This window comes from Colletotrichum costaricense (assembly GCF_030867565.1).
Source record: "Colletotrichum costaricense strain IMI 309622 chromosome Unknown Scaffold_11.1, whole genome shotgun sequence".
NCBI classification, from domain to species: Eukaryota; Fungi; Ascomycota; class Sordariomycetes; order Glomerellales; family Glomerellaceae; genus Colletotrichum; species Colletotrichum costaricense.
Genome location: NW_026848240.1, coordinates 973,878 through 1,001,078, shown reverse-complemented (window position 1 = coordinate 1,001,078; position 27,201 = coordinate 973,878). Strand labels below are relative to the sequence as shown.

The following is a 27,201-nucleotide window of genomic DNA, read 5'->3' as shown; positions in this document are numbered from 1 at the left end:
TATGCCAAACAGATGTCTAGTGCACAAGACCATCAACAAAAAGAAACTAGTACACCTCGAGGACGTAGCGGCCATCCTCCTTGAGCTTCTCAATCTCGTTGCGGGCATTGACCTTCTTGCCGCTCATCTTGGCCTCGACGTTGATGGCCTCCATCAGCACGTCCGTCACGTCGGGGACAGGCCACGTGGGGCCGCACAGGTAGAAGCTGCCCTCGTCGCGGATGTACGACTGCACGACGTCGCGCATGGACTCGCGCATGCGGTCCTGGATGTAAATCTTGCGCGGCTGGTCGCGCGAGAAGGCGGCGCCGAGGTGCGTGATGACGCCGGCGTCGACGTAGGCCTCCCACTCCTCGCCGTACAGGTACTCCTCGCGCTGGTGGCGGGAGCCGAGGTACAGCAGGATGGAGCCGATCTCCTCGCCGCGGGCCTTTTGCAGGGCGCGGTACTGGACGAAGGCGCGGAAGGGCGCCAGACCGGTGCCGAGGCCGGCCATGATGAGGGGCGCCTTGGAGGAGGTCGGGAGCTTCATGACGGAGGGCTTGACGGAGGCGACGACGGTGGCGCCGACGGGGAGGGCGGAGAGGTAGCGGGTGGCGTGGCCGAAGCGGTTGCGGCCGCGGGGGTCGACCCAGTCGACGACGACGATCATGAGGGCGACCGAGGTCGGGGTCACGGCCTGGGCGGAGGCGATGGAGTACTCGCGGCGCTTGAGCGGGGCGATGATGCGGACGAGGTCGTGGAAGGACGGGCGGGCCGAGGGGAACTCCTGGAGGATGTCGACGTAGGTGACGAAGTCGACCTCGGAGCGCTGCTTGAAGTCGGCGGCGCCATCGGCACCGCCGAGGCTGGCGAGGACGGCCTTTTCGCGCTCGTCGGCGGCGAACTCGGACAGGGCCTCGTAGAAGCGCTTGGGGGGCTTGCCGAGGACGTCAATGTTCTGCTTGAGGGACTGGTAGACGGTGCGGGTCTCGAAGGCGGCGTTATCCTCGCGAGCGGGGACCTGGACGAGGGCCTCCGGGTCGAGGCCGTACCACTTGATGAAGGCGCTGACCTCCTCGTGGTCGTTCTCGGCGTGGATGCCGAGGGCCTCGCCAATGTCGTAGGTGAGACCAGAGTCGCCGAGGTCGAACTCGATGTGGAAGATGTTGCGGTCGTAGTTGCCCGGGGTGAGGCGGCGGTTCTCCTTGACGGTGATGGTGTGGGTCTTGACGGGCAGCTCCGGGCGCAGGGCGCTCTCGGTGCCGTAGGCCTCCTTGAAGGCGAGACCCTTGGCCGCGGCCTGCCAGTCGACGAGCTGGGAGGTCTCCTCGACCTCCTCCTTGTCGAAGCCGACAAAGCTGTTGGGCTTGATAGTAGCGGGCAGGGGGCTGACGACGACGTCCTCGGGGAGCTCGGCCCAGGCGGACTGAGACTCGACCTTACGCAGGGCCGGGCCGAGGGCCTCCTGGGTCTCGGCGAGGGTGCTGGAGAAGCCCTCGGGGAGGGCGATCTTGGCGACCTCCTCAGCGGTGATGTCGGAGCGGGCGATCTGGAGGAAGGCAAACTCCAAGAGGACCTTGACAGCCTGGGACTCCTTCTCGGCAAAAGCGGAGGCGTCCAGGATGTAGAGCTCGATGGACTTATCCTGGATCTGCTTGCGCACGACAGGGGAGAGGCGCTTCTCGATGTCCTCCTCCTTGAAGCTGGGGAGGTTCAGGAGAAGCTTGCCACCGGCCTTGACGCTCTTGATGATATCGAGGTCCTCGAGGAGCTTCTCCTCGCCGACGGCAACGACATCGGCCTCCTCAACGGCGTAGGGCGCCTCAATGGCCTTCTTGGAGCTGCGGATATCGGTGCGGATGATACCACCCTGGAGCAGGTTGTCGAACGACTCGTGGACGTACACGTTGCTGGTAGACTCGCGGGAGAGCAAGTTGCTGACAACAGCGGGGGAGTCAACGGCGACAGAATTGTCAACGTCCCAGAAGGTGTACTGGTGCGCCTGCACCAAGGCGGGGAAGGGCTTGGACTCGGCCTCGGCGCTGAGGAGCTTGCCAAAGATGTCGGCGACGGCCTGGGGCGTCAGGGCCTCCGAGGCGGAGTACTTGACGTCCGAGACGGTGGGGTCCTGGCGCCACTTTCCAGAGAAGGACACGGAGGTCAGAACGTCGGTGTAGAGGGCAGACTGCAGGGAGGCGTCGTTGACGGAGAGCTCGTCCTTGACCTGGCCCAGAACGGAGATGGACCTGGCGGAGGCGGGGATGCTGGCGAGGAAGGCCTCCTCAACAAAGGGGCGGTACACGCGGACGTTGATGGCGCCGACCTTTGCGCCGTCGGCGGCGAGGCGGGTGACGACCTGCTTGGCGAGCTGGGTCTCGGCGCTGCCGAAGACGACGAGGACGGCCTCGGCCTGGTCGTGTCCGTGGTACTCGAACAGGTTGTAGGCGGTGCCGAGCTCGTTGTTGAAGAGTCTGAGGAGCTCAACGACCTTGCCGGCGTCGTCGAGTCTCTTGTTCAGGGACTGGACCTCGCTGGAGATCTTCTTGTAGGTCTCGGCGACGCCCTTCTTGTTGAGAGCGTCCGAGGCCTTGAGGGTCTGCTTAGCGAGCTTGACGCCGTCCTCGACTCCCAGGTTGGGGGTGAGGGCGGTCATGAGAGTGGCCAGGAGCGCGGTGTGCTGGCTCTCGTGGTCCTCGGTGGGGTCGAGGTGCTTGTTGAAGACGTCCAACAGGCCGGCGACCTTGGAAGAGATCGCGGCCCTCTCAGAGACACCAGTGGACTCGGAGGTGATGTTGTTGTAGAGGTCAGCGATGCCGCTCTGGCTGAGGGCGTCAACGACGCGAGAGGTCTCGCGGGCGAGTCTAACACCATCGTAGATGTGCAGCGTGGGCATCAGGGCGGCCATGAGGGTGGCGAAGAGGGCCATGTGCTGAGTTTCGTAAGCGCTGGAGCTGGCAACCAAGCCGAGGCCAAGGTCCTCGGCGGTGCGCAGCGCAGTGTCGTAGTCGGAGACGAGGCCGTTCGCGGCATCGTAGTCGAGAGCTGCGACGTGGGCAACGAAAGGGGAGGCGACGCCGTACAACAGGCTCAGCTGGTCCAATGCGCCGCGGAGGTTCTTCAAGCTCAGCGTAGGGGCGAGCAGGGTCTGGGGGAGGTGCCTCTTAGCCAGATCAAAGTCGGGGCTGAAGATGTAGCCGAGGGCGAGGGCGCCGGCGCCGGTCCTGGTCTGGAGCTGGATGAGGTCGGTGGTCTCGCCGTGAATGTTGCGCTCTTTGGCCTCGGCCCATGCCTTTGCGGCGACGTCGAGATCAAAGGTGGGAGCGGAGTAGGAGAAGATCTTGTCGGAGAGCAGGAAGGCGACCTGCTGGACGAGGAGCTGGGCCGTCACGTAGGTAGGACCGGAGATGGAGGAGAGGGCCACGGGCTGGCCAAAGGGAAGGGTGGAAGAGACCTTCTTCTGAGGGGCGGACGAGGGCGACGACTTCGCGTCAACGACGGCCGCAGAGCCCGTACTCTCTTGCTGCTTGAACTGCATCTTGGGAGGTTTTGGAGAGGACGAATTGGGAATAAGTACAGCAAAGAATATGTGATTAAAGATGGTCCAAAATACACGGAGGACCAGAAGACAGAGCCTCACCACTCGCAAGAGAATGGTTGCTACTGAGAGACAATTGGGACACTCAAGAGCAAGTCGTACAAGTCACTTGCGTCAACCTGAACGAGAGATGAGCTTCTTCGTTCTAGGAGGACCTTGAGGTTTGTAAGTGAGGAGAGGTAAAAAGGGAAGAGAGGTAGAAGTTCAAGAGATGTTCTCGTCTAAGGAGACTCCGAACAGGTTCCGAGCATATAAAAAAAAAAAGTGAGAGCAGGACCGGCAAAGGAGACCCTCTAGCCGGCACTCACCTTTCAAGCACGGTTAGCTAGCTAGCACCGGGAACCGAGAAGCGCACTCCATTGACTCCATTACAGCAGGCAATAAGAGACGGGCATTTGTCAGGCATCTTGCTGTCTGGTGGCAGGCGCATTGCTGTCTGCTTTGCTGCTGCTGCTGCTGCTGCTTGTTCGCGTGCGAAACTCGGCGTTTGGAAATTGTTGAAGCTTGGAGAATTGCGACTAGGGGACAATTGCGCCATCGCGCGCCAATGAGCGACCGGCACCCATCTGCAACGGCCCCATATTGCACCATTTCCGATCCACTCGACGTCCCTTCCCTCCACGTTCCCTTGGGCCTACCAGTGCACCCAGGGCACCTCCGCTTACCAAATCCGCAATCTTTTGGTCTGGGCTCAGAATTGCGTGCTCGACCATCCGGAAATGCAAGCCTCTTTCGCCCCAGATTCTGACTATTTTACATTCATCGGTGGCGGGCACTCCTCATGCTTTCACTGCCCGTGTCATTGATTCAAGGCTGTCGGTCGGCCTGCCCGGCAATCGGCGTACGCGGTATCCGCTCGGTCACGGCATCGGCTTCCGCTCTCCGTCGTCACCATTCAACTACACCCCATACTGATACTCACCAGCTCCCATAGTCAGTGCCCAATCATGTCGTTCGGTCCGTATTTGAAGGACAGATCACGATGTCATTGTGATAACAACTCAAAACAATGAGGTTAAAAGGAGCAATTGCTTGAATGATTGGTCCAGATGCTATTCAGCTGCTCTGTTGCTGGAATCTTATACCTGTCGTCCCATGACCACTTCTGTTCGCCGTTTCCGGACAGTCTCCACTTCAATTGCTGTCCGTCCTTTACAAAGGGAGACCGACATCTTCGCCATATTCTTGTCACAAGGTAGATGCCTAACCCATTTTTAGATGTAGTTGTTGAAGTTGTGGGATAACCATATCTCTCGGGTTATTTTTGTCTTTTGAGTTGGTAAGACCTAATTTGGGGCTTCGCATGAGATTATCGTTTTTGTGTGTGGCGTGTAATTCTCGACCAATTTGGCCTCGCTTGACATCAATATGCACAGCACACCAATGCTATTCTGCAAAGAGATCGAGCATAGGGATTCGAGACTCAAGTTGTGAAGAGCATCTCATCGTATTTGTAACTTTTCTTCAATGACCATCAACAATGCTCTTTTCTATTCAGCACATAGGTATCCTCTAGTAAACAAACAAAGTGGTAATACACGGCACAACCGCCATACCCTCCCTACTCAATCTTCTTCGCCCGGAACCCAAGCCACGGCACCTTACTCCTCAACGCCAACGAGCTCAGCACGACACTGATACTAGACAGCGCCATTGCGAGACTGGCCCACACGGGATCCAGCCGCACGTGCTGCCGCCCGCCGTTCACGACAATCGGGTACAAACACCCGGCGGCAATGGGGATCGCCAGCAGGTTGTAGATGACAGCCCATCCGAAATTGACCTTGATCCTCCTGAACACGGTCCGGCTGAGCGCGAGCAGCGTCACCACGGCCCGGAGGTCGCTCGTCACCAGCACGAAATCCGCGCTCGAGATAGCCACGTCGCTGCCGCTGCCGATCGCGATGCCCACGTCCGCCTTGGTCAGCGCCGGCGAGTCGTTGATGCCATCGCCCACCATGGCCACCATGGCGCGCTTCCCCGTGTGCTCGTCGCCCCCGCCCCCGGTTCCTGCCCGCGCCTTCAGGACCGATTGCAGGTAGGTGATCTTGTCCGCCTTTTCCCAGGGAAGCACCTCGGCGAGCACGTTGTCCGGGTCGATGCCCACCAGGTCCGCGACGGCCTTTGCGGTCACGACGTTGTCGCCCGAGAGCATCCAGACGCGGGTGCCTTGCTCGTGGAGGGCCTTGATGATACGGATTGCCTCAGGCCGGATAGGGTCGGCGATAGAAAGCGCCGCGACGAGAGTCCAGGGGTGGTCATCTGACGTTCTGGTAGAAGGAGTAGCAGTAGGTCTAGTAGCGACCAAGGCGACCGATTTAGCCTCGCTCTTCCACTTCTGCAGTTGAGACGTCACGCCTTCGTCAAAGTGGACAACGTGATCGCGCATCAGCGACTCGTTGCCGACAATCATGTCAAATGCCTCGGCAGGCTTCGCTCCGCGGTTCGTGGCCTTCATGCCCTTGCCTGGCAGTTCCTGGATGCTGTCGACGTCGACCCAGGCGTCCGTCTGCGAGGTGCAGTAGGAGACGATGGCTTTTGCCACAGGGTGGCTACTGTTCTCCTCAACCGCTCGCAAAGTGGCCAAAACCATGCCACGCTCGAGGCTGCTCCCCTCGAGGTAGAGTCCGGCGTCCGTGACCTTTGGCTCACCGCCGACGGTGAGCGTGCCCGTCTTGTCAAAGACAACTACGTCCACGTTGCTGGCCTTTTCAAACGCCTCGCCTCCTCCCTTGGCGAGAATTCCATGCTTGGCCGCGAGACCACCGCCGACAAAGATGGCTGTGGGGGCTGCGAGAGCGAGACCGCAGGGACAGGCGACGACGAAGACGGCAATGGCAAACTGAAGCGCAAAGCCAGCCCATCCGCCCTCTGAGTCGAGGTAGTCTCGAGGAAGGACACCAGCGTAGCCGAGAATCAACCACGTGAAGAATGTGATTACGGCAATCAGGGTGATGATGGGGACAAAGAAGGCCGTCAGCACGTCGGCGACGCGCTCCATCGGCGCCCTCTTTGTCTGACCCTCTCGAACGATGGAGACGATCCGGTCCAGCATGGAGGCGCCCGCTGCACCTGTGATGCGTACCTGGATAGCGGAATCCTTGTTGACCGTACCTGCGTGGACCTCGTCGCCAGGTACCTTTTTGATGAGGCGAGACTCGCCTGTCAAGCTGGACTCGTCGAAGCTGCCTTCGCCCTGCACCACGATCCCATCTGCGGCGGGCGACGCACCGTGAGGCACGCGCACAACGTCTCCATACTCGAGCATGTCCACGCCAACAGTGGTGTCGGTGGTCTTACCAATGGAGTCCTTGGTGACGAGGATAGCCGTGGTGGGTCGCAGCTTGCCCAGCATCTCGACCGCGTCGCCAGTTTTCGACTTGCTGTACGATTCGATCAGACGGCCCAGGAGCAGGAAAAGGGTCAGGAAGACGACGGAGTCAAAGTAAAACTGCGTGTCGTCCACCTTTGCAGGTCTGTTGATGGCGGCAGCAATCATCTGGCCAATAGAAGAAAGGTAGGCAATGGTTGTCCCGAGCGACATGAGCATATTCATGCTTCCAAACTTGTAGAATCGACGAAGGATGGGTGTCTTGCTGCCCTTGCGCCACAAGTTCCTAATCTCCTTGATAGCTCTGCTGTGGAAGACGTCGGCCCCAAAGAAGTAAACCGGCGTCGCGAGGACGAACAGTGCAATCTGGGCTCGGTTGATGCCCAGAGCCCATGGCTTCATGAGGTAGTGCTTGCCCTTGTCCGTGTCGGAGACAAGACTCATGTAGACAATACCAATGATGAAAGTCGGGATGGCGATGACCAACGTCAAGTAGACTCGTCTAAGGAGCTGCTGCTGGTGCTTTTGTGTAATGAGTTTTGAGCGCTCCTCGAGACTGGGCGGGTGGTAGATCGATGCCTTGAAGGCGGGATCGGCGGCATCGATGGCGGATAGGATTTGCCGAATGGTGAACGAAGGCGCGCTGGGCGTGTACTTGACGGTAACGAGTGGCTTCTCGTGAGTGGGTTTGGAAACAACCTTTAGCCGGTGTGTGAAGGATGTGAGAGAATGCGTAACTCGGCTGGGGCAATGTTGACAGTAGAGGCCCTTGATTGAGATCTGGACCGTCCTCTCTTGCGCGCCCTTATTCTCAGTCTTGACCTTTGATACGCTGTCTAGTGTTGCATCATAGCCCATATCTTCAATGGACTGAACAATGTCGTCTTGCTTGCCTTCAACGATAAAGTCAATGGTGGCGTTGTTAGCCACCAAGTTGACTGCAACATTGGAGATGTAGTCCTTCTTATTCAGCTGTTCCGTGATGGTGTTGGCGCAGGAAGCGCAGGTCATGCCGCCAATCGCCACAGTTGCTCGCCATTTCTTTTCGTCGCTTTCGTCTCCGCTGAAGTCATCGCCAGGCTCTGCATATTCCGTAACGCTGTCAAGACTGGCATCATAGCCCATGTCTTCAATGGCCTCCGCAACCTTTGACGCGTTGGACTTGTCTCTGATATCAACCGTGGCACTGTTGGTGACCAAGTTGACAGTGGCATTGTCGATCCATTCCTGCTTGTTGAGTTCCTCGCTGATAGTATTGACACAGGATGCGCAGGTCATACCACCGACAGAGAGTGTGACTCTCCATTTTGAGCCTCCTGAGGCCATTGCTGTGACACTGTCGAGACCATTGTAAAGCGAGCTGCGCACACTGTTGACGTGTGAGTTTAATAGGTCTGCGGTTGAAGCACCGCTATCCTCTGAATCACGGCATTGCTTGCAGTTGAGCAGGTGGGCTTCCCGCTGGGCCTCGGGTGAATCAGAAGACCACTTCGGAGCGAAGGAGAGCAGGCCATCGAGGGCGCCGCCGCTGTGAGCGCCAGCGTTGATGTCCATGACACCAGAATCAGGCTGGGTGAAGGTGATGGTGTCCATGTCGAATTCGGTGGCAGCCGTGGTCGTGACACCGCAAATCTCGAAGCCGGCATCTTGAAGTGACTTGGCCATGCACCGGATGGTGATATCGGGGGTTGGCGTGTGTCTGTGTTCAATGGTGACGACGGAGGTGACAATGTTTGGTGAGACCCAGATGACATCGTGACTGGAGGACTCGCGGAGAGCCTGCTGGATGGAAGAGACGCATGATGGGCAGTGCAAGTTGGCGAGCAGAAATGAGGTGGTGATGCGAGGATGCCTTCCGTCGTCCATCGTCACGGACCGATGGCTCAGTGGCCGGTGTTCCTGCTAGTTGTTGTCGTTGCCGTCCTTTTTGTATTTAGAATGATAGAGCCGGTGTGGAGGGATGGTAGATGCGTTGGCAGCCTCCTGAGTGGAATGTTGAGGGAGCTCACGGGAGGGCGACTTGGACGCGAAAGTTGAAACCAAGGTGTGAGTTTTGCGGTAGCTCAGGCCAGCTTTCGGAGAAAGCTACAGGTGGTTTTAGTAAGATACTCGTCCTTGTCTTTTCTCTTATTTGAGATATGCGTGAGGGAGATGCATAGATACGAAGGACTGAAGAAAAAACAAGCGTAAAAGGAAGGAAAATTGGTAGAATCAAAGGCCGAGTGAACAGCAGATAGATGAGCCTGGGCAGACGATGTTCAGTTTGCTTCAAAGCTCGGTGTCCGAGATTTTTTTTCTCCAAATGAATGCCAACGCGAGGGATTGATGCCACGTCCCTTTGATGCAGCACTCCCGAAAAAAAGCCTGCAGTTGCCAGGAAAAGATGAAATATTTACGAGAACGCTACGATGGTTTTACCTTGGCCCCTAGGTTTCTTGATCATTCGGTGTTTGACTCTACGTTGTTGTAATTACAGCGCGGCAATTGTGCTGCTTTGAAATGCTGGACAGAGTGGCCCTTTGCCTCTTTGGGGATGCGCGTTTTGTGCGGTGCAGAATTCTCAGGTATCAGAGTCAGCGACTCACCACTTTTTCTGCAGGAACACGGTGATCGCACTGTCGTATTTCCGTGAACAGCCACTGTGTTGGCACTGTCTGTTCAGGTACCAAAGACACACGCGTGACGTAATTTGCTCACAATGGGTCCGTCCAGGTTTCATTTGAGTGCCTCAAGGGGCAGGCACCACAGGCACCCGACTTTGACACGCCAAACCGAGCGTGCCTGCAGTTTGGGTACTGAGTATTCGAATACACAGACTGGAACATACCGGAGCCTTCCATTTCAACATTCAGAAAGCAATGGAAGGCACGAAGGAAACTTGCAGTTCTTCGCCTGCCCTTTTTACAATAGGAGAGACCAAGGAGCAATGGAACCGTTAAAGACTTAGCCATTAGAAACCATTGTTCAACCTTTCGTTATATTCACTATGGGTGACACCTTTTTCTTCTGATCTACGACATTCCATCTCCATCTCGTACCGTTATACCACACCCGCTGTCAATCGATCTTTACTAGATCTATCCATGTTCCGTCTTCCTTTTTCCAGTGGCAAACCTCAGCGGACAGCGTCTATGGCGTCTCCCCCCGCATCGCGCTAGCCGCTAGTCGCAGCAAGATCCACGTGGACCCCGATTTCTAAGCGCAGCTGCACTTGCTATTAGCCTATTGCTCACTCATCCTCGACATAACACCTGGGCGGATCGCCTCTCAGCTACCCATGTCTGTTCCTGTCGATCTGTCAGGCTGCACTCCAAGACAAGTCGTTGCCAGAGACTGCAGTAACCTCCGCGAGAGCTGGCTCACTCGCGTGCTTGGGTGGAACAAACAATCCAGAGGGCGCCACCATGAACCTCTTACAGAACGATGCCTGGGTAACACAGCTTGCGGCTGACACGTTGATGGAGTCACAATACTGTTGCTCTAGGTTATTTCCATGACATAAACAAGGGCAACCTCCACCAATCGATACTTCGACTTCGTTCGATATAGACCTGTCGGGGAATATGTGTACCTCTATTCTTGCTCGCTGATCATACCGCAGAAGGATTCCAGTGGTCGCGACAAACCCGGCCTCTCGCTTGCTCCAATCACCATGACCACTGCGCCCTATGCTGCCGAAGCTTCGCCTTCGAAAACTGACCAGTCAGCCATCGCCAACCGTCAAAGCAGACTGCACTGGTCTCTAACATGCTCCAACGAAGAATTCTGGAACAATTTCTACGGCCGTGCAATATCATTCGGCAAAATTCGAGACAGGGAAACTTCGGATAGCATGCTGCCGTATCCATTCTTGAGGTCGGCGAACAGACGCGGGATGAGCCTGAAGGCTATGTCGACATCGGATCAACCGCTTAGGCTGTGTCAGAGGCTTCCAGTTCGAGAGCACCGAACAACACTGCATTTACCCCCTTTGGCGTGCACTATGCGAGAAGCAATCTCAAGCATGTCCATATTCATCAGAGCTAAATCCTCTGCCGGCTTATGGAGGGGCTTGGAGCGTCATCGCGTCGATCACCAGCGCACACAACTCAGCTGAATCCCATGTCAGCGCATCTCTGCGACAGTGGGGCAGTGCGGGCTCATAGCGCTGCAAAGTCTACGACCACCTCAAAGATCAAGTGCCCAACTTCCTCGTCTTGGCATTACGGCCCTCTCATTGGCAATAATGCGGCGATCGACATACCTAATATTGAAGTTCAAAGTCACGATTCGTGTGGGGCTGGGCTCGATACAGATACTGAGTGCTCAAGGCATTTCTTGGCATCGCCGTGTGAGCCGCGAGCTCCGCTATAAGCGTCATCAAAAGACTACGGATACAGATACTTCAAACGCTACTCAGCCAAGGCCTGGCATATCCAAAGGGACAATAGGACTTGTATGCTTTTCCTCTTTTTGCCATTTGCCTTTTGCCGAGACCTCCACCGGCAACTACAATGCTCGCGAGCATCTTGGCAAATAGCCCATGCTTCTGGGTGAGAGCCTGGGGCTGAGGACACGGCGCAGCAACTCATCAACGGCCGTTAGGTTTGCCAACACCTTCAAAGTCAACAATGTGGACCAACTCAAAAAAAAAAAAAGAAAAAAAAAAGAAAAAAAAAAAAACCTAATCACTAACAAACCTACACAGCTTTATGGAGTATTTACCAGCAAGGTGGGAAACGAGGGAAAAGCGAACGGTTGGCCCAAGCCACATTGAATCAACCTTGGTATCCGTACGGATACTCGTTCGGATAGGTGCAGGCACAGTCGATGACGGGAGGCAGACTTACTTCCCCGTAACTTCGCGGTTCGCCCAGCCGGAGCCCTCGGTCTCGCGACGCGGCCATGGTTCTGCAGTAGGTACAATCGCGCGGGGCATGGCCCATGGCCCTTGGGAGAGCAGGGTGGCAGGGATGCAAGTCATTTGACCTTGGCGTGAGGCGACCCTTTGCCACGGCCCGTGTCCACGAATCCGGGGGCGGGTTCTCGCGCACCTAGGCCAGGCGTACGCAGTGTGCGACAGGCTCACGGCACGCCGCCGCACGCCGCGGCGTGCCGCACACCGGCGTTGGGCAAAAGCTGACAGGCGCACTGAACACTTGCTCTTTGGTGAATACTGTTCAAACCTCAAAGAGACAGCTGACATACAGCCGATTGGGCGGGCAGAGGGCACTGCAGTGGGAACCGTCGACTGAGCCCGTTAGACTGAGCCAATATTGCCAGTCATCCGACCGCAAAACCTGGCCCGCCGCCCCCCGACCTCGTGACTCATCTAGTGTCGATTGATGAACACTCCCCCAGCCCCTCCGAGCCGGCCTCGACTCTTGAGAGACCCACGCCGACCCCGACCGCCGGCCAGCGGCCAGGCATGGGCTGAAGCTCCGGTCTTCCCAAGTTTACTGGAGCCCAACACTGAACACGAAGCGGCGCACACCCTGCAACTGTCATCCACGTATCCGTATCTTGACCAGGCATGCCTAGGTAGCCTAGGCCAGGGGCAAGGAAGGCCTGGGCCGCCTAGGTCCTTTCTCACGATCACGATCACGACCTCTGGCAAACAAACCTCATCCACTCATACGAGTAAGGAGTAGGAATAGATACCTGCACAGTACTCTGTATGAGGAGGGGAAACATCTTCGCGGGGTCGGAGCCTAAGAATCCTGCTTCCTGGCATGCATTCTTCGTTGCCTTTTCACCCCACCCCCAGCCACACATGCACATCCTAAAGCACGGCGGAAATCTGAACGGCGCACGATCATCGGTCGCGCACACCCCTCCCCCTCCTCTTCCAATCCCAGATTCCGATCATTGACCGACATTTTTCCCCGACTGCGATTGCAGCCTGAATGCCCCCATCGTCCACCAGGATGCGCATTCTGCGATGACCTGGACCTTGTCTTTCTCTTTTCATATTTTCCTCAAGCTTGTGATAACAATGCCTAGAGGCACAGACGAAGAGTACCTAGAGGGACGAGAGACGTGTATTTCACTGCATGATAGGGCAAACATACGTGTCTAATAAATGGGGGTGGTTGAGCAAGCAAGACCCCTCCATCCCACGCCAACCCAACCAACCCAAGGCAAACCAACAGCCAACTTGGAAGTGTGTTTGAAGCTCTCTTCTTTTCGCTGTCGCCCAACCAAATGTCCAAGATGGCACCTTTTACAGACGTCACTATGTTCTTGGACCCCTAAGAATCGAGAAAACCTTGTCGGCGAATTTCTGGTAGATACTACATACTTATCCGCCTCACTTTGGCCCATTCCGCCGAATTTATCGCACATGTCATTGACACACTAGGTGCCGTACCCGTGTAACCACATTATGCGTCACGACACCTCTATGTGCATCGCCCCCCAAAAAAACGCCGATGTAGGGTACCTATTCTCAAAACCGTTGGATACACGGCGGATTCGGAGATAAACGTAAGCAGGATGGATGCGAAAAGGAAGATGCCCAAAATACGACGACAGCCTGTGGGCTGGGCATTTTCACCGGGGGAGTTTTATTCAAGTATAGTGAGCCGCATTTCGATCGAATTCGTCAACCCTCACTCACCCCCCTCGCCCTCGCCCTCGTCCTTTTCGGATTCTGAACTTCCTTTCACTGGAACCGGAATAGAGCGGACACACTTTCACCACTCTGATGTCCCGACCCCAGATACCTTTTTTCGGGATCCTCCGTGAAGGGGTTCCGGAATACCTACCTACCTACCTACCCTCTCTCGCAAGTGACCCAAAGACCCGGAACGATGCCCGACGCTTGTTTTCGCGGTAGCACCGTAGTACCGTAGCACAACGTAGCGGTAGCGTCAGATCTAAAGGGGGGCGGAGGGCGGAGAGATGGGGGAGGGGGAAGGAAGGAAGAGGAAAAGCCTAGATCTAGGTTGTGAGCTTGTTGGATTTTTTTTGGAAATCTGTCATGAGCCTGGGCTGTCAGTGTTCACGTCAAATACGGCACGCTATTGTCAAGCGGATTTCAAGGCTGCCTAATCGACCATACCCCGCGATATCCAAGGCCTGGACCCCTCCTCCTCCTCCTCCTCCGATCCCACCGCCAGCACCGGCATCATCGACCGCTATTCTCCGATAAGGTACCTACGGAAGGTTGGGATTAGGAAAGGGGAAGGGGAAAGGGGAGTGAACCAAGCCAACAGGCCCGTATCCAAACCCGATCCAAACACACTTCCAAATCTGTCCTTCATCCTCCTTTTTCCCATCCATCCATCCATCTCCTTTTTCCCTTCCTTGAATCGGTGAAGAACAAGACCCAGAGGCTTGCGGGCTCGCGGTACACATCCCCTTCCGAAGCCACTACCGCACGTAAACGTCCACGCCCTCCAGTCCGCCTCCGTCCGTTCAGCCAAAAAGTCATCACCCCCGTGAAAAACCCCGTACCCGGTCTCCCCAACACCCGCATTCATCGTCGGGAAATCCCACAGGTCTCACTTATTCCTCCCCCCCCCCCCGGTTCCTTCAATCCCAAATACGGATACTCGGTACCTCTAGATGCCGAAATCGTCTACCCAACGATCGGGTGTGACGAAAAAAGACCGTTACGATTGCAATCTTGGATCCTTGGGGGCTTTAAGGTTTCTTCCGTTCTCTACTTCTCCGAGGTCCTGACCGCATCCTTTGGAGGGGGGAAAGAACCAAACGCAGAAACACACCGACAAAAGGTTGCAGCAATAGAAAAAACTCTCTCTCTCTCTCTCTCTCTCTCGTCCGATTCATGCCCCCCGTACCGCGCACGCTGATTTGCCCCTGCCTGCCCTGCGTACTGACGTCGCTCGGTGCATGTTCATGACTAGAGTAAAAACCCGTCGACCTAACAAACCTATAGCTTTTGACAGTCCAGTATGGGGTGAAAAAGATAAGCTTCTTCATCAAGTCATGGCACGTCATGCAAATCAGTACAATCAAGAATTTTACCCTTCCAGAATTTGACCCGTCATCGTGAAGAGTAACAAAAAAAAAACAAGAAATGCTCTGCATCACCGTGGAGAAATCGACTACATCACCGACGGAAGGGAAAACGAAAGTAAAAAAAAAAAAGTATCGGAACAATCCCAACTGCATGCGACCCCGTGAGTATGCCGCGGGCAGACATGAGACCACGGTGAAATGACCGGCAGCGTAGCATCGCCCTCTAGGTTACCCCCCCACAATTGTCTGTACGGGATCAAATGTCTCGCATTGTCCGCTGAATGCGAATTCCTCCCCTCTGGGCTGCTCACGGTTCACCACCACCACCACCCCCACACCGCCGGTTTGGCTGGCTGGCTGGCTGCATTCACCCGTCACGAGGGGAGAACATCAAGACATACCGGTACCATACAAGAATAAATTTTTCTCATTAGCGCCAACCAGCCGGTCTAGGTAGACCATGATTCCGAACTCTGTCAAAGTCTGGCCCGAGCTGCAAGCAGGAGTCGACTTCACCGTTCACGATAACCAAAGAGTCGGGAACTCGAGATAGTTGTTTGGAAGCGGGCCAAGGCCCGTTGCTTTCATTTGTAGGGGTATCAAGTTTCGCAGTTGCGACTTCGATGATGGACCCGCGTACTGCTGCTAGGCTAAAGTATGTGCCAGACTGTCTAAGCCGAGGCGTGCCAGTTTCCCCAATCCTAATCCCACACGACGACCCTCTACCATGCGAGGACGTCAAATGACCCAAAGAAGAAGAGAAAAATCATGTTCATGAATGTCCGCCCAACACCGTTCCATATATGCAAATGCCCGAGGATGCTCTATCCTCGATTCGTAGTCCATGTACCACCAGTCCATTACCAACGCCTTCGGATAAAAGAAAAAGGAAAAAAAGATGGTGAAATCAAGTCTGTTCCCCCGGATAACTCTATAGCACAATCCAACACCATGCTTTTTTGGGGGGTGGCTCAAAACGTGAGAAAAGTTGTAAAAATGGAGGCTGTGACAAAGGTGAAAATTGTGTTGCGCAGCAGGTTTACCGCACAGTCACGGCGCCGCCGAAGACGCGGCCCCACATCCCGCGGCCCATGCGGGCTCTCTTGGCCTTTGTGCCATCTTGCATGTCGCGGAGCTCCTCGGTGCTGATTTCGTAGGGCAAAAGAGGCTTGCGCTTCGGAAGCGTCGATGCAGGCTGCTCAATGTGCACCTCCACTGGCGACTCGTACAAGCTACCGTTGGGAACGTACATGTACGGCTCGTCGGCGGGGTTGTCGAGAGGCGTGGTGGCACGCGATTGAGACCGGCTCGATGCCACTGAAGGAGCGTAGGAGCTGACGGAGCTGCCATAGCTGCTGCTGTAGCACAGACCGGGAGGGGTGATGGAAGATCCGCTGTACGTGCGGGCGTGGTCGGGCGATTCCAGGCGGGAACGGGAGCTCGCACGCGATGACGGGGGGCTGGGGTAGGTGTTGTACATCATCTCCTCGTGTCTGCGGCGCATCTCCTCCTCTTGCTTGCGGCGGCGTGCGATGCGGCGGGCATGCTTGGCCTCGATCTCGGCGCGGATAGGAGCCAGGAAGGGGTCAAGCTCGCGGTAGAGATCCTCCTCAGAGATCCTGAGCTCCCAGTCGAGGAGGAAGAGAAGCTGCTTCTCCATCAGATTGACTTCCGTTCTGCTGAAGCCAAAGTTGGAGAAATCATTGTTGACGTGGCTGTAGGTGGCCCAGTGCTTGTTCTTGGGTGAGCTGTCGTTGAGGTACTTGGCCGTCAGGATGAGGGCAGCAAGGAAGATGCGGTGTGTTGTGCATCGCAGACCGCGGGCCATGGGCTGGAGGCGGGACTTGAGTCTGGTGAGGTAGACCAGAGTAGACATCAGAGTAGGGACCTGGACGTTGGAGGAAACAACGAGTTGTGTAATGAAGGCCTCGAGGGTAGGCAAATCGGCGTCTTCGGTGCGAACGGCGCGGGGCTCGGGTGTCCTGGGTGGCGTCGGGGGAAGCTGCTGTTGACGTTGGGCCTCTGCGGAAGCGGGAGGCATCAGAGCACTGTCGCATGAGATGACATTGTAGGCGGCACCGGCCAAGTACGAGATCATGGACTTGCTGACGGGTTGGTAGACAAAGTGGTCGAGGGCGGCGGCGTTGAGCTCGGCCAAGCTGAGATGTGACCGTGACTCCATTGTGTATGTGTAATGTGGTTGAGGATGAGGTGGTTGGTAGTGAAGGATGTAGATGGAGATGATGATTCCAAGTGGAGTCGTAGTAACAGTCAAGGGCTCCTTGGTGTAGAAGGAGTGTTCCTTTTGTTGTTGGTTGGTGAAGAGTTCGTTGAAGAGTGACGAAATAAGAGGAGATTAGAGAGAATGGTAGAAGGGCAGGCTGGGCTGATATATTCAGACGAAAAGGAGGGTACGAGCGTGGTGTGCGGCGAAGTTCATATGCCTCGTCGCAATTGCTGGGGCCAGCCTCTGGGGATGAGCCTGGTAGAGAGGGATGCGGAACAGCCAGTCGTCAGTGGGTGACGTGCGGTCCACGAGGCTGAGTGGGCAGGTTGTCAGGGGGTCGCTAGTCAAGTGCTAGCGTAGTAGGGGGTTAGTTTTTTAGGGGAGTCTCAGCAGGACGCCGACGGAAGTGCCTGCTGGGGGGGCTTGGATGCTTGGGGTGGGCTGGAATGCTGTAGATCCCAGGGGTGCAGGGGTGTGAAGGCCAACAGGGGGGAGGGGCGTGCTTGGGTTTGGGTGGCAGGGGGTGGTTAGGGAGGCGTGGGCGATGCTCCGAATGGAAAAGAGGTGTGTCGATAAACCACCAGCAGAATTGGACAAGAAAGTTGTCCAAAAGAAGCGAGGTCGCAGGGGGGGTAAGCGGACTGGCCGGCAGGGGTCTGGATCTCTAGACTCTCGCGGGTTGCAGACTCGGTGCGAGCGGCTGCAAGTCGGTGGGTTTGCTTTTCGTGCTGCTGTATTTAACCTTCAAATCAGAGATGGGACTGTGGCGCTACCCTCTTGGAGAGTAAGTTCGCGTACGGTCTGAGTCTGCCCAGACGAAGGAGTGTAATATTGTTGCTGCGAGGTTCTCGCAAGTGGCCTTGGCGGTGCAAAGATGCCGCGGTCGATAGGACACGGAAACAAGTAAATCTCGTCGGTGTCAACGGAGAGATTGGTCTAGCTGCGGTGTTGTGGGTATTGTTGCAATGATTGTGAATGTGCTGGTATAGCGGAATAGAGGAACGATTTCGGCGATGTCGGCGAGTATCCGGCAGGTGGCGATTTGTGAATGTAGTAGAATGGTAGACGCCAACGACGTCGGCAAAGAAGGACGAAAGGGCGCTGGTCAAGTGGGTTTCCTGGATGCTGGAAACAGAGAAGTTGGAGTATGGCGGCTAATGCTTATTGCGATTGTCCAAGGCGACGACAATGGCAGTGAACAGACCAAAACCCAAACTTCTGGAAAATGCCCGGTGGCCTATGACGAATGGAGGAATAGGACAACTTTTCAAGGTTCTGCAAACGGACGCTGAGAGCCGAGTCAAGTTTGCCAAGCGCTTGGAAGAGTTGCGGGTGAGGAGGTGACGGCGTCAAGTAAATCGACCCGGGGGCGAGTCAGGGATTATTGCGGCCTGTGGTTTTTTTGGGTTTGAGTTTACGAGAAAGGGTCAAGACGGCGATGTGATTTCCTCGTCTCGTCGTGAAATGAGCTTGATGCGTCGACCACTGTCTAGGACAGATTGAGCCAACGGTCGGCGATTTGAGTTGGATCGGATTGATTAAGCAAGTGAAGATTGACGGCTGGGTCGTGCGTCGTGAATCCAAGGCTACTCGGCAGCGAGCGGGATGAGGGAGTGGGATGGAGTATCCGTGAGGTATCGGTATTAGTTTGCTCTACCTGAAGGCGGTAGAAGCGGCAGGGCGGCGGTGATCCGTTTGAGGATCGAAATTATTCGCAACGACGAGGACGGTCGAATCAGAGCTTCCGAGCCAGCGGACGGTGCCAGACGAATGTCGATGGTTGATTAATTGTTCTCGGGGCCGCGGGGCGGTTGCGATGCAGTCGGATGCGCAGCAGAGCAGAGCAGCTGGTCAGCAGCAACAGTGTGCTTTGTTCGGCCGGGATCCGAAGTCCGAAAACGTGAGAGCGGCGGTCGAAGACGGGAAAATGATTGACACTCCTTTCAACTCGGAGCGAGAGACCAGACTCGAAGGTTTGTCCGGCGCAAAGTGTCGCTGACAGATGAATTAAGTCGATATTGACGTTACAGGGCAACAAGGTACCGACGTCAAGGTGTTTAGGAATCGGGATGGTCCTGGAAATGGAGTCTCTCGATGCAACAAGCAATGTGTCCAGAGAACTGTTCTACTGGACCAGAGTGCTGGGAAGATGGAAATGACGACAGGGCAGTTGTCAAGCAGTGTCCCCTAACGTATAACGTATCCTGTAGAGAAGGTTCGGTAACGTCCAAGGTTGGCCACAACGTGAACCGTGTGTAAGGTCAAAGTTGTATAGTGAGCGAGGCTTTGGCAATGCACTTTTCCGAAGTTGAATCCGCTTTCCACTTCTCAGGGCGATGCGGTGGAGAGTATGGGGTACGTGGACCGACGGATCAAAATTGCGCGGAGAAGGAGGTAGCGGGTACTTGATGCCGTTCTCAAAGTTCTCGACCGTGCAAAGTATCGGGAGTGTGTCCGGTGGCAGTTGGGCGCGAGGCGGTGCAGGTTGTCTTTCTGCGAATGGAAAGCCGCAAGCAGGGGACGTCCAAGTTGGGCAGTTGGGGTCGACTGGATTGGGTGGATGAGATTGATTGGGAACCACACACGCTATGATGCAGTATGCAGCAGGTGCTTGTCCAAGGGTTCGAGGCTTTCGGGCAGAATCGAAGGCGGAATTGAACACGAGGGTTAACGTGTCGATGGTGAAGAGAGTGTGGGTGATTGATGGATTGCTTGATGGCTGGTGGTTGGGTTGATGGCTGAAAGAATGCAGGCTGGTGTCTGCCTTTTAATTCAGACTCGTGTGGGCGAAATATCCGACGACGACGACGACGACGACGACGACGACAGGGACGAGACGGAAAATGACGATCCAAGCAAGATTCAATAGATCCAATAAGGAGTATTCGGTTCCAGTTCCAGTTCCAAATCTCTTGGTGATGGAGACGGCGGATGGCGGCCGTGACCAAAGGGATCAAAATTGGTATTATCTGGAGGAAAGCCTTGGCAAGTCGGCAGACGGAAAGGCGCTGGCGGCGAAGTGATGGGATGGGATGAGAGCGCGCGAGCGGGCAGGAGCGACGCTTGGTCTGTGTGTGAGAGTGCGTACGAAGTACTCCGTGGTGGTGCACAGTTGGAAGGCGCTACTGGCAGCTGTGGGGCGACAGAACCACTGGAATGGGAAAGTCGTTGGAGGGGCTCGAGGGGGAAGGAGCGACGAGCAACTTGGGGATGTACCTCTCGGAGACGCGATGACCAGCAACGGAGGGGTTCAATATTTGAGAGTAAACAAGAAGTTCGAGGAAAGTAAACAGAATGGTAAACAAGAAGCCCGGCAACTAGAGGAAAAAACAAGTATTGGAGAGATCCGATTCGTATTAACCAGGCCGGCTGTTGTTGAAGATGAAATCGGGGGGAAGAGACGCGTTCTGCGTTGGTAGATCGGTAGCTTCCGGAGTACCTCCGAGTCGGTGCTGTCTCTGCTCCGTCTCCCTGCTTTCGCTGGTTGATGGATGGTGGTGAAGCCCGGCGGTGGTGCTATTGGATGCGGAGAGGACTAATGACAAACTGTCGTATTCAATACAACAGCCCTCGAATGCCGGCGATGATGCAAGTTGATTTGGAAATAAAGAAAAAGGAGAATCACGTCCGAGCAGATCAAGACTCAAGATTCAAGACTCTAGAGGGAGGAGGACACAGGGATGAAATATAGTGCTGCTAGAGGCGCCGAGATGAGGGATGAGATCGATATATTTACTTTTGCAAGCCCAAATCCCAAGACCCAAGACCCAAAAGTAAGATTGAGACCATTCATCAAGACCATGACCAAGACCACGGCCCAAATCAAGGTACAAAGTATCCGTACACGCGCAACGCTGGGCCGGGTTACGGACGGGAGCACGATGCAGGATTGGATCCGCCGGTCCTCGACGGCAGCGACGAACAAGAACGACAACAACCGAGCCGCGAACCATTGTGTAATAGGCCGACCTTCATTTGAGAGTGTCTCACGAAGCCCGTTGACTGGCCAGTACAGCTCGATTCAAAACTTCAAGGCCCCTCCCACCTCGCAACCCAGTACCGCTGCACACCAGAAGCGATCCCATTTCAGCCAGTGGTTGTAGAAACACCAAGACACGATCCCACAAGCAAGGGCCCATGTCTCCCAAAACAAGCAGCAACAGCTTTTCTTGTCCACCCAGAGCCCCAGGCGACAGACTGCAGCAAAACATGCGCACGTACGAAGGCCAGCGGCGACTCGCCAGTAAGATTAAGGTATCTGGAGGAAGGCACCCCGTACGGATGGTTAGGTGCCTTGGTGCTTGCCTATTCCTGTTCACTTGAGAGGTACACTTCCAGGTACCTTGTTATCGAGGAAAGTGCACCTCGTACGCGGGAGAAGAAGGAAAGGGAGGCACAGAAGCAGACCCACCCCCAGCCATTCGCTGCTTCTCCATCTGTCAGTCAAGTGAGCTGGCGCCTGCACCTCACGTTGCTTGGACATTTTCATTGGCTGCTATGAGGCGGAAGGAGCAAGTACGATACGGATACGTATCCATGCCTTCATCTGGAGTCGCCCTCCCTTGCCTCTTGCCTCTTGTTGCAGCCCTTGCCTGACGCCTGACGCTGGTGGTGGGAGCCAGAGATGAAATGTGACTGGATCAAATGAACGAATCCTCAGCCGCCAGCTCACCACCAAAAAAGAATCAACCACGAATACGCATACGGGAGTAGTGGCATACCTACTACCTTGCAGCAAAGCACAGCAGAACAGACTCAGGCACGCGAGCCAAGGTACCTCCAACGCACGTCAGCTTGCTTTCCGCTGTCACTAATATGGACTGCTGCAGCTAGGTCTACGCATACTGTCGTATACCTACCCCAAAAGACCTGAAAACGACACAATCGATGCGCGCGGTTCATTGGTGGTCGCGTCCTACCTCGAGTACGCCGATGAAACAAGCGATGGGCAGCTTTCTCCAGCCCTCTCTACCAATCGATTCACGAACATGGCCAAGAAACAAGACCCTCCGGAGAACTCGAACTCGCTTCCGTCTGGAGGACTAACGACCCTTCAACTCGCCCACCTCGAACTACTGGGCGTCTATGTGTAATCTCCGCAATTCTTTATTTTCGGCTCCCTCTCTGAAACAGCGTATCGACCGGCCTTGCCTCGCCTTACCTGAACGAGACATGATGTCGACCACGTCTATCGAGTGTTAGCATGCCGCGCCGCGCACTTCCCGACCGATGAGAACCGGCCCGCGTCGTGACCGATCTTTCTTGACCTGGCGCCGATTCGCCGCCGCCGCCGCCCTGCTTCTCGCCCTCTGCTTAGAACTTTAGGCTCTGGAAACAAGTTGACCTTACGCCTCCGTGACTCATCTCCTGTGCCCTACCGCTCTGCTGTGTCACGGTTTACCGCTGTTGGTCTGTTGGCCAGGCTTGGCTATGCTGCTCTGATTTGGAGACGCCCCTGCTACTCGCCTGCAATAATGATCGCCTTTGCCAACCTTATCACTGCACCAGAAGGGATCAACACACGTACGCCCTTCTTGAACCTTGAATCTCTTGCTGTACTCCGTACACTCAATGGTTTACCCGTGGGTGGAAAGTATCATCAAACAAAGCCACAGCCAGCTACTGTTCTGCAACCAGTGCTGCTTTGGTGTGCATTACGGCCTACATGATGCCGCCCATCTTCAAGAAAGTCCACATGGACAACGATGAACGCCTCCAGCTTTGGCATCCACAGAGTTGCTCCAAAGGCCAACGCCCGCGCTGGCAAAAGCCTGAACAGTCTGAACAAAGTGAGACCACGCCCGCAGGTTGCGGCACACCATAGCCAATCCCGCCTGGGCGATTCCTTGGTTTCGAAATCATCACCAATGTTGTTTCCCATTTCGCATCAACAGCTCAACAGCAAAAGAAGGCCGCAACGGGTCAAGCGTCTGGTGCTGCTCATGAAACGACACACATACACAGCGCCCTCTTTTTCGGCCTCTGAGACATTTCCGAATGGTTTTGCGTCCTGCCACCAGCTTAACCGTCAGCTAGCGGAACATGAGGGCTGTCAGCCAACCACGGTCAATCGTTTTACACTCTAGCGGCCTGTTGGCATACTCAGCAGTGGCTCCCTGTTAACTTCAAAGACTTAGGCTACCCCCAGCCCAGTCCAGCCAGGAAATGTCTTCCAACCCCACGAATCTGAGAACCTCACGTTTCTAGCTGGGGGGTTTGCTCCTTTGTCGGGCCTTCGGGGTATCAGCAACACACTGGATTTCCTGGCGCACCTTGGCTTGCCTGAAAGGGAAGAAGGAGCCGTTAATCGTGTGGCTTCACCTACTCGCCTCCCACTGAAATCCCAAACAGACTTTTCGAGTACACGGAGTTCCTCCACAAGGCGGGAATCTCATCCAATCCTCGATCAAGCACAAAGCCCTCGCCGCAATCCTAGCCCCGAGCTCAACAGTCAGTTAAACGTCCAGGCCAATCAACCCTTGCCGTCTATCAATCACAGCCAAACGTCGAGATATGGGCCTCATGCCTTTCCCATAACCGGTTACCCTGCCCTACGCTGGAGATGATCTCCGGCAACACGCAGGACACGGACTCTGTCTCAATGCCGCCAACAGCCTACAGGCGCAATCCTACCACCCGCCAAAAAGTCAAAAGTTTCGGGTTCGCATGACTGATCGCTCCCTTCCCGCAATTGACAAGAGGGTGTAGCCATGTTGTGGCTCAGAACGAGCTCGTGTTCGACTTCACTGGAGGGAAATGCCCCCTGCTGGCGATATACCCACGCACTAATCGCTACTCCCGTCCCCTGAAGTAGATCGTTCCCCACGTTACGGTTTCATGTGTATGCCTTTTCATTCCCAATCGAATGCACTCCCCTCCGGCTTTACGTGTCCAAGTCGCGTTTGGGATCACTGCAACGGATCCCCTATCTTCTCCATTTGATTCTGGCTTCCTCGGGTCAGTGGGCCGACGCCGAGACGCAGGGTGAGAGTCGAGAATGCGGAGGGTGAGAAGCTGACAGCCTAGCGCAAGCAAGCACTCACATTCACACATTATCGTCCAAAGGCCCCCAACAAAGTGTGGTCCTGCTGGCTCCATCGTGAGCCAACGACTTGCATGCAGAGTCTCGTGCGAATAAGCCCGGGCCCCTCGTTGCAGAGACAAGGACAGAGACCGGATGGCAGCTGACAAGCGGCCACAAGCACCGTCGACAACCACATGCTCGAGCCCTACGGTCGGCGTCGATAGCTTCGCGCCAAGCGTCTGTTCGAAATGGCCTCCTGCGACGGTGGCTTCGCCATGACCCGCTGGCCACCGAACGACTTGCCAAATGTGTCAGGCGTCTTGTTCGGGCCCAATTTACATTGCTTTCCCCCTCATCGTAGCCCATATCAAGACACCCAGCCGCTTACTAGTACTCGATCCCTACGTTACCTATTGCGGCGTTATCTGCTTAACTGACGGGTACTATGATGCCCCTCTTATCTCGGGCAGGAGGGTGCTAACGACAGCCACCATGCATCAAGGCGCTGAGTGCTTGAAAGATGGTATGCTTGAAATCCTGCAACAGCCTAACCTCTATTGCAGCCCACCTGGAGTTTCCCCTGAAAGGCGCGACAGATCTGCACCCTCTTTTGCTTGTAACGCAGCGGGGCGGACATACCACAGCTTTCGAGTCTAGCCCTGGGGAAGTGGTTGCGCAAGCGTGCGAGTACCTCATCGGCTGTCCAACTAAACCCCATTTTCAGGGGGTCGGTCGATGGCAGAGGAATCGATTCGACTGTATCTGGCACCGGAAGGTTGATGCAGTAATGCAACCAGGTACCCTGCTTACAAGCATCACAAGCAACGCAGAGGGAAGTTGGAAGAGGGGGAGCAGAATCAACCCATCTTCACCGCCCGGATATGCTCCTTCGCTGTGGCATCACCAATTCATTCGGTCGAGTTGGTCCACGTCGCATGCTGAGCCAACGCAGAGACTCAACCTCGTCCAGCCATTGCAGAAATGCAGTGTCCGCCGGCCGTCCGTCCGTCTAGACCGTCTCGGCACCCGACCGAATTCCTCACCGCCTCCCTTCTCCCTCCTCCCAACGCCCCCGGAGCTCCATCTCCCACCTCCTCAAACCCGGGGCCCACATGCACCGGAAGGCCTTGCCGCTTCGGTCCTGGTGTGTCGGAGACCACTCCGGTACAATGCCACGCGAGAGCCGTGATTGGCGGGGTGGCCTTGGAACGGAACACCAGCACTGTAGTACGAGTTCGCCAATCGCGCCTCAAGGCCCAGGCCACACAAGGTGGCTATGTCCCGAGACAGATTGTGGCTGAAGTTCCGAACTTGCCCACGACCAGCTGCTCGGGAGGCCTGCCTATTGACGAAAATCGATTATTTTCCAGCCTGTTGGGCCGAATGCGACAACGTCTTCGGCCACAGCGTCGTGATCCGGTGCGGCTCAGACAAAGTGCATCAAAAAAGACACCTGTTCGCCTGACACAACAAACATCGGCAGTCTCCGCCACACGGAGATGTTCGTGATGCGAATTCATGCGCCCACTGAAGCGATGAACCACTTATGGTGTCTTGTCCCCTGCACCGTTCGGCTTGTGCCAGCTGATGGGAGGCATGCCCATGCGTGGGAACGGAGTATGGACTTGGGACCGTGGCATGGGGTGATGGAAGCCAGGCATTCGCTGAATCTGTACCCCGCATAGGGCGGTCTCTCTCCCATTTTGAGCCACAGTTGCGGCATGCCTTTCAACGCATCAACGTTCACGCCCCCCCTTGGGACCCTTTCCCCTGTCACGCTGGGATGATCGCGCGTTCCCATTCGTTCAGCAGGGGATTCCAAGGTGTGGTGCGTGCGCTGCTCTCAATCTGTCATCCCATCCATCGCTGATCGCCGGCCTCGGCTCTTTAGTCAGTTGATCGACGACTCTTCCGATCACCCTCTTCAGGGATTTAGCTGCCCTGCCGTGCCTGCGTCGGGCCCCCTTGCTCCTGTTGGCTACAGGCCTGGCCTGCTGCGCTCTCTTCCTCGCCAGGTCGCCCCTCGCTACTCGCAGTCGCAGTCGCAGCGCCAGAGGACGCGACAGCGACGGCGAACATACTACGGTACCAGCCACACTTGGGGCCTCCCCTCCCCGCGGCGATTATTCATTCTCCCCTCCCGTCCCACCCGAGCCGCCACTTCCCGGATCCGAACATGGCTCTGGTGGTTAGTCATTCGTGTCCTTCTTTGGTGGCTTGGAAGGCCATGTTGACCCGGCCAGCGTCACACTGCAAATTGTCTCCGCCGCAGAAAAAGGAAGAAGAATAATCGGGACTTTGACAACGCTATGGCGGTGCAGGCAAGCCAATGTCACTCTTATCCAAGAACCCATGCCCATAGCATTGGAAGGGAAAACGCAGGCACGATGCCCGCCAAGCCACCCTTCGTACGAAATGTCACTCCGCCGAGACTCAACAGAACGAACACTGCAAGCTTTCTTCGAGGACTCTGTAAGGAGCTTCTCCTGTGTAATCCAGTGGTCATCTACCAGCGGCGTCCGCTTACCGGGGCGTGGCGCCGTCCGGTCGCCCCAATCCTTTGATGTCTCGGTCGCGGCGTGGAAGCGGGAAATTTCTGCCGCACCACGATGAACAATACGTAAAACCTACGTCGACTCGAAAACGCCAACCATGCGGTGTCTTGCGCGACGCCTCGTCGGCACGTCGCCGAGTGACCTTTCCTCATGTGGACGGCAATTCAAGCTCAACGCCGGCCCACGCAAGGAACGCCAGGAAGAAGAACAAGAAAGCCAACATTGTACCACCAAAACTGAGGCTTGTCTTTTCTTGCTCTCCTGTGAGAATGATGCTGTTCACTGGCACCACAGCGGCTCTCCCTCTACATTGACACCCCCATAACCATCGGACTACGCTTCCTGCTGTCGGACGCATAGGTCTGAAAGGATTGCTGTTCGAGGTTTGAACAGATGCAATTCATGGCTTTGGTGCCGGGCGCCAAAAGACTGCAGGCGGCTTATCCTCTTCTTAGCTCAATTCCTTAATTTTCAAACGCCAGCTGTAAAAGACGCCCGCTCGTGGGAGCCAATGACGGCAGC

General features: G+C 55.8%; 8 protein-coding genes across 8 annotated transcripts; 3 read left to right on the top strand and 5 right to left on the bottom strand.

Annotated features, from left to right (window-relative positions):
• Positions 1 to 46: 46 nt before the first annotated feature.
• CCOS01_10691 (FAD binding domain-containing protein) lies at positions 47 to 3,517 on the bottom strand (the record flags this gene model as incomplete). Its single annotated transcript, XM_060458845.1, has 1 exon — positions 47 to 3,517. One exon carries the CDS (start codon positions 3,515 to 3,517, stop codon positions 47 to 49), a length of 3,471 nt encoding a protein of 1,156 aa, XP_060310647.1.
• A 1,621-nt stretch (positions 3,518 to 5,138) lies between these two features.
• CCOS01_10690 (heavy metal translocating P-type ATPase) lies at positions 5,139 to 8,774 on the bottom strand (the record flags this gene model as incomplete). The annotated part of the gene is made up of 1 exon (XM_060458844.1): positions 5,139 to 8,774. One exon carries the CDS (start codon positions 8,772 to 8,774, stop codon positions 5,139 to 5,141), a length of 3,636 nt encoding a protein of 1,211 aa, XP_060310646.1.
• A 1,786-nt stretch (positions 8,775 to 10,560) lies between these two features.
• Positions 10,561 to 11,004, top strand: CCOS01_10689 (uncharacterized protein; the record flags this gene model as incomplete). The annotated part of the gene is made up of 1 exon (XM_060458843.1): positions 10,561 to 11,004. The coding sequence occupies one exon, from the start codon at positions 10,561 to 10,563 to the stop codon at positions 11,002 to 11,004; it is 444 nt and encodes a 147-aa protein (XP_060310645.1).
• Positions 11,005 to 15,912: 4,908 nt separating this feature from the next.
• On the bottom strand, positions 15,913 to 17,055 carry CCOS01_10688 (cyclin; the record flags this gene model as incomplete). The annotated part of the gene is made up of 1 exon (XM_060458842.1): positions 15,913 to 17,055. One exon carries the CDS (start codon positions 17,053 to 17,055, stop codon positions 15,913 to 15,915), a length of 1,143 nt encoding a protein of 380 aa, XP_060310644.1.
• A 3,845-nt stretch (positions 17,056 to 20,900) lies between these two features.
• CCOS01_10687 (uncharacterized protein) lies at positions 20,901 to 21,203 on the top strand (the record flags this gene model as incomplete). Its single annotated transcript, XM_060458841.1, has 1 exon — positions 20,901 to 21,203. One exon carries the CDS (start codon positions 20,901 to 20,903, stop codon positions 21,201 to 21,203), a length of 303 nt encoding a protein of 100 aa, XP_060310643.1.
• Positions 21,204 to 23,892: 2,689 nt separating this feature from the next.
• Positions 23,893 to 24,198, bottom strand: CCOS01_10686 (uncharacterized protein; the record flags this gene model as incomplete). Its single annotated transcript, XM_060458840.1, has 1 exon — positions 23,893 to 24,198. One exon carries the CDS (start codon positions 24,196 to 24,198, stop codon positions 23,893 to 23,895), a length of 306 nt encoding a protein of 101 aa, XP_060310642.1.
• Positions 24,199 to 25,105: 907 nt separating this feature from the next.
• CCOS01_10685 (uncharacterized protein) lies at positions 25,106 to 25,994 on the top strand (the record flags this gene model as incomplete). Its single annotated transcript, XM_060458839.1, has 2 exons — positions 25,106 to 25,394; positions 25,810 to 25,994. 2 exons carry the CDS (start codon positions 25,106 to 25,108, stop codon positions 25,992 to 25,994), a joined length of 474 nt encoding a protein of 157 aa, XP_060310641.1.
• Positions 25,995 to 26,313: 319 nt separating this feature from the next.
• Positions 26,314 to 26,730, bottom strand: CCOS01_10684 (uncharacterized protein; the record flags this gene model as incomplete). The annotated part of the gene is made up of 1 exon (XM_060458838.1): positions 26,314 to 26,730. A coding segment is annotated over one exon (417 nt), but the record flags the coding sequence as incomplete, so codon positions are not given.
• Between the last annotated feature and the right edge of the window lie 471 nt (positions 26,731 to 27,201).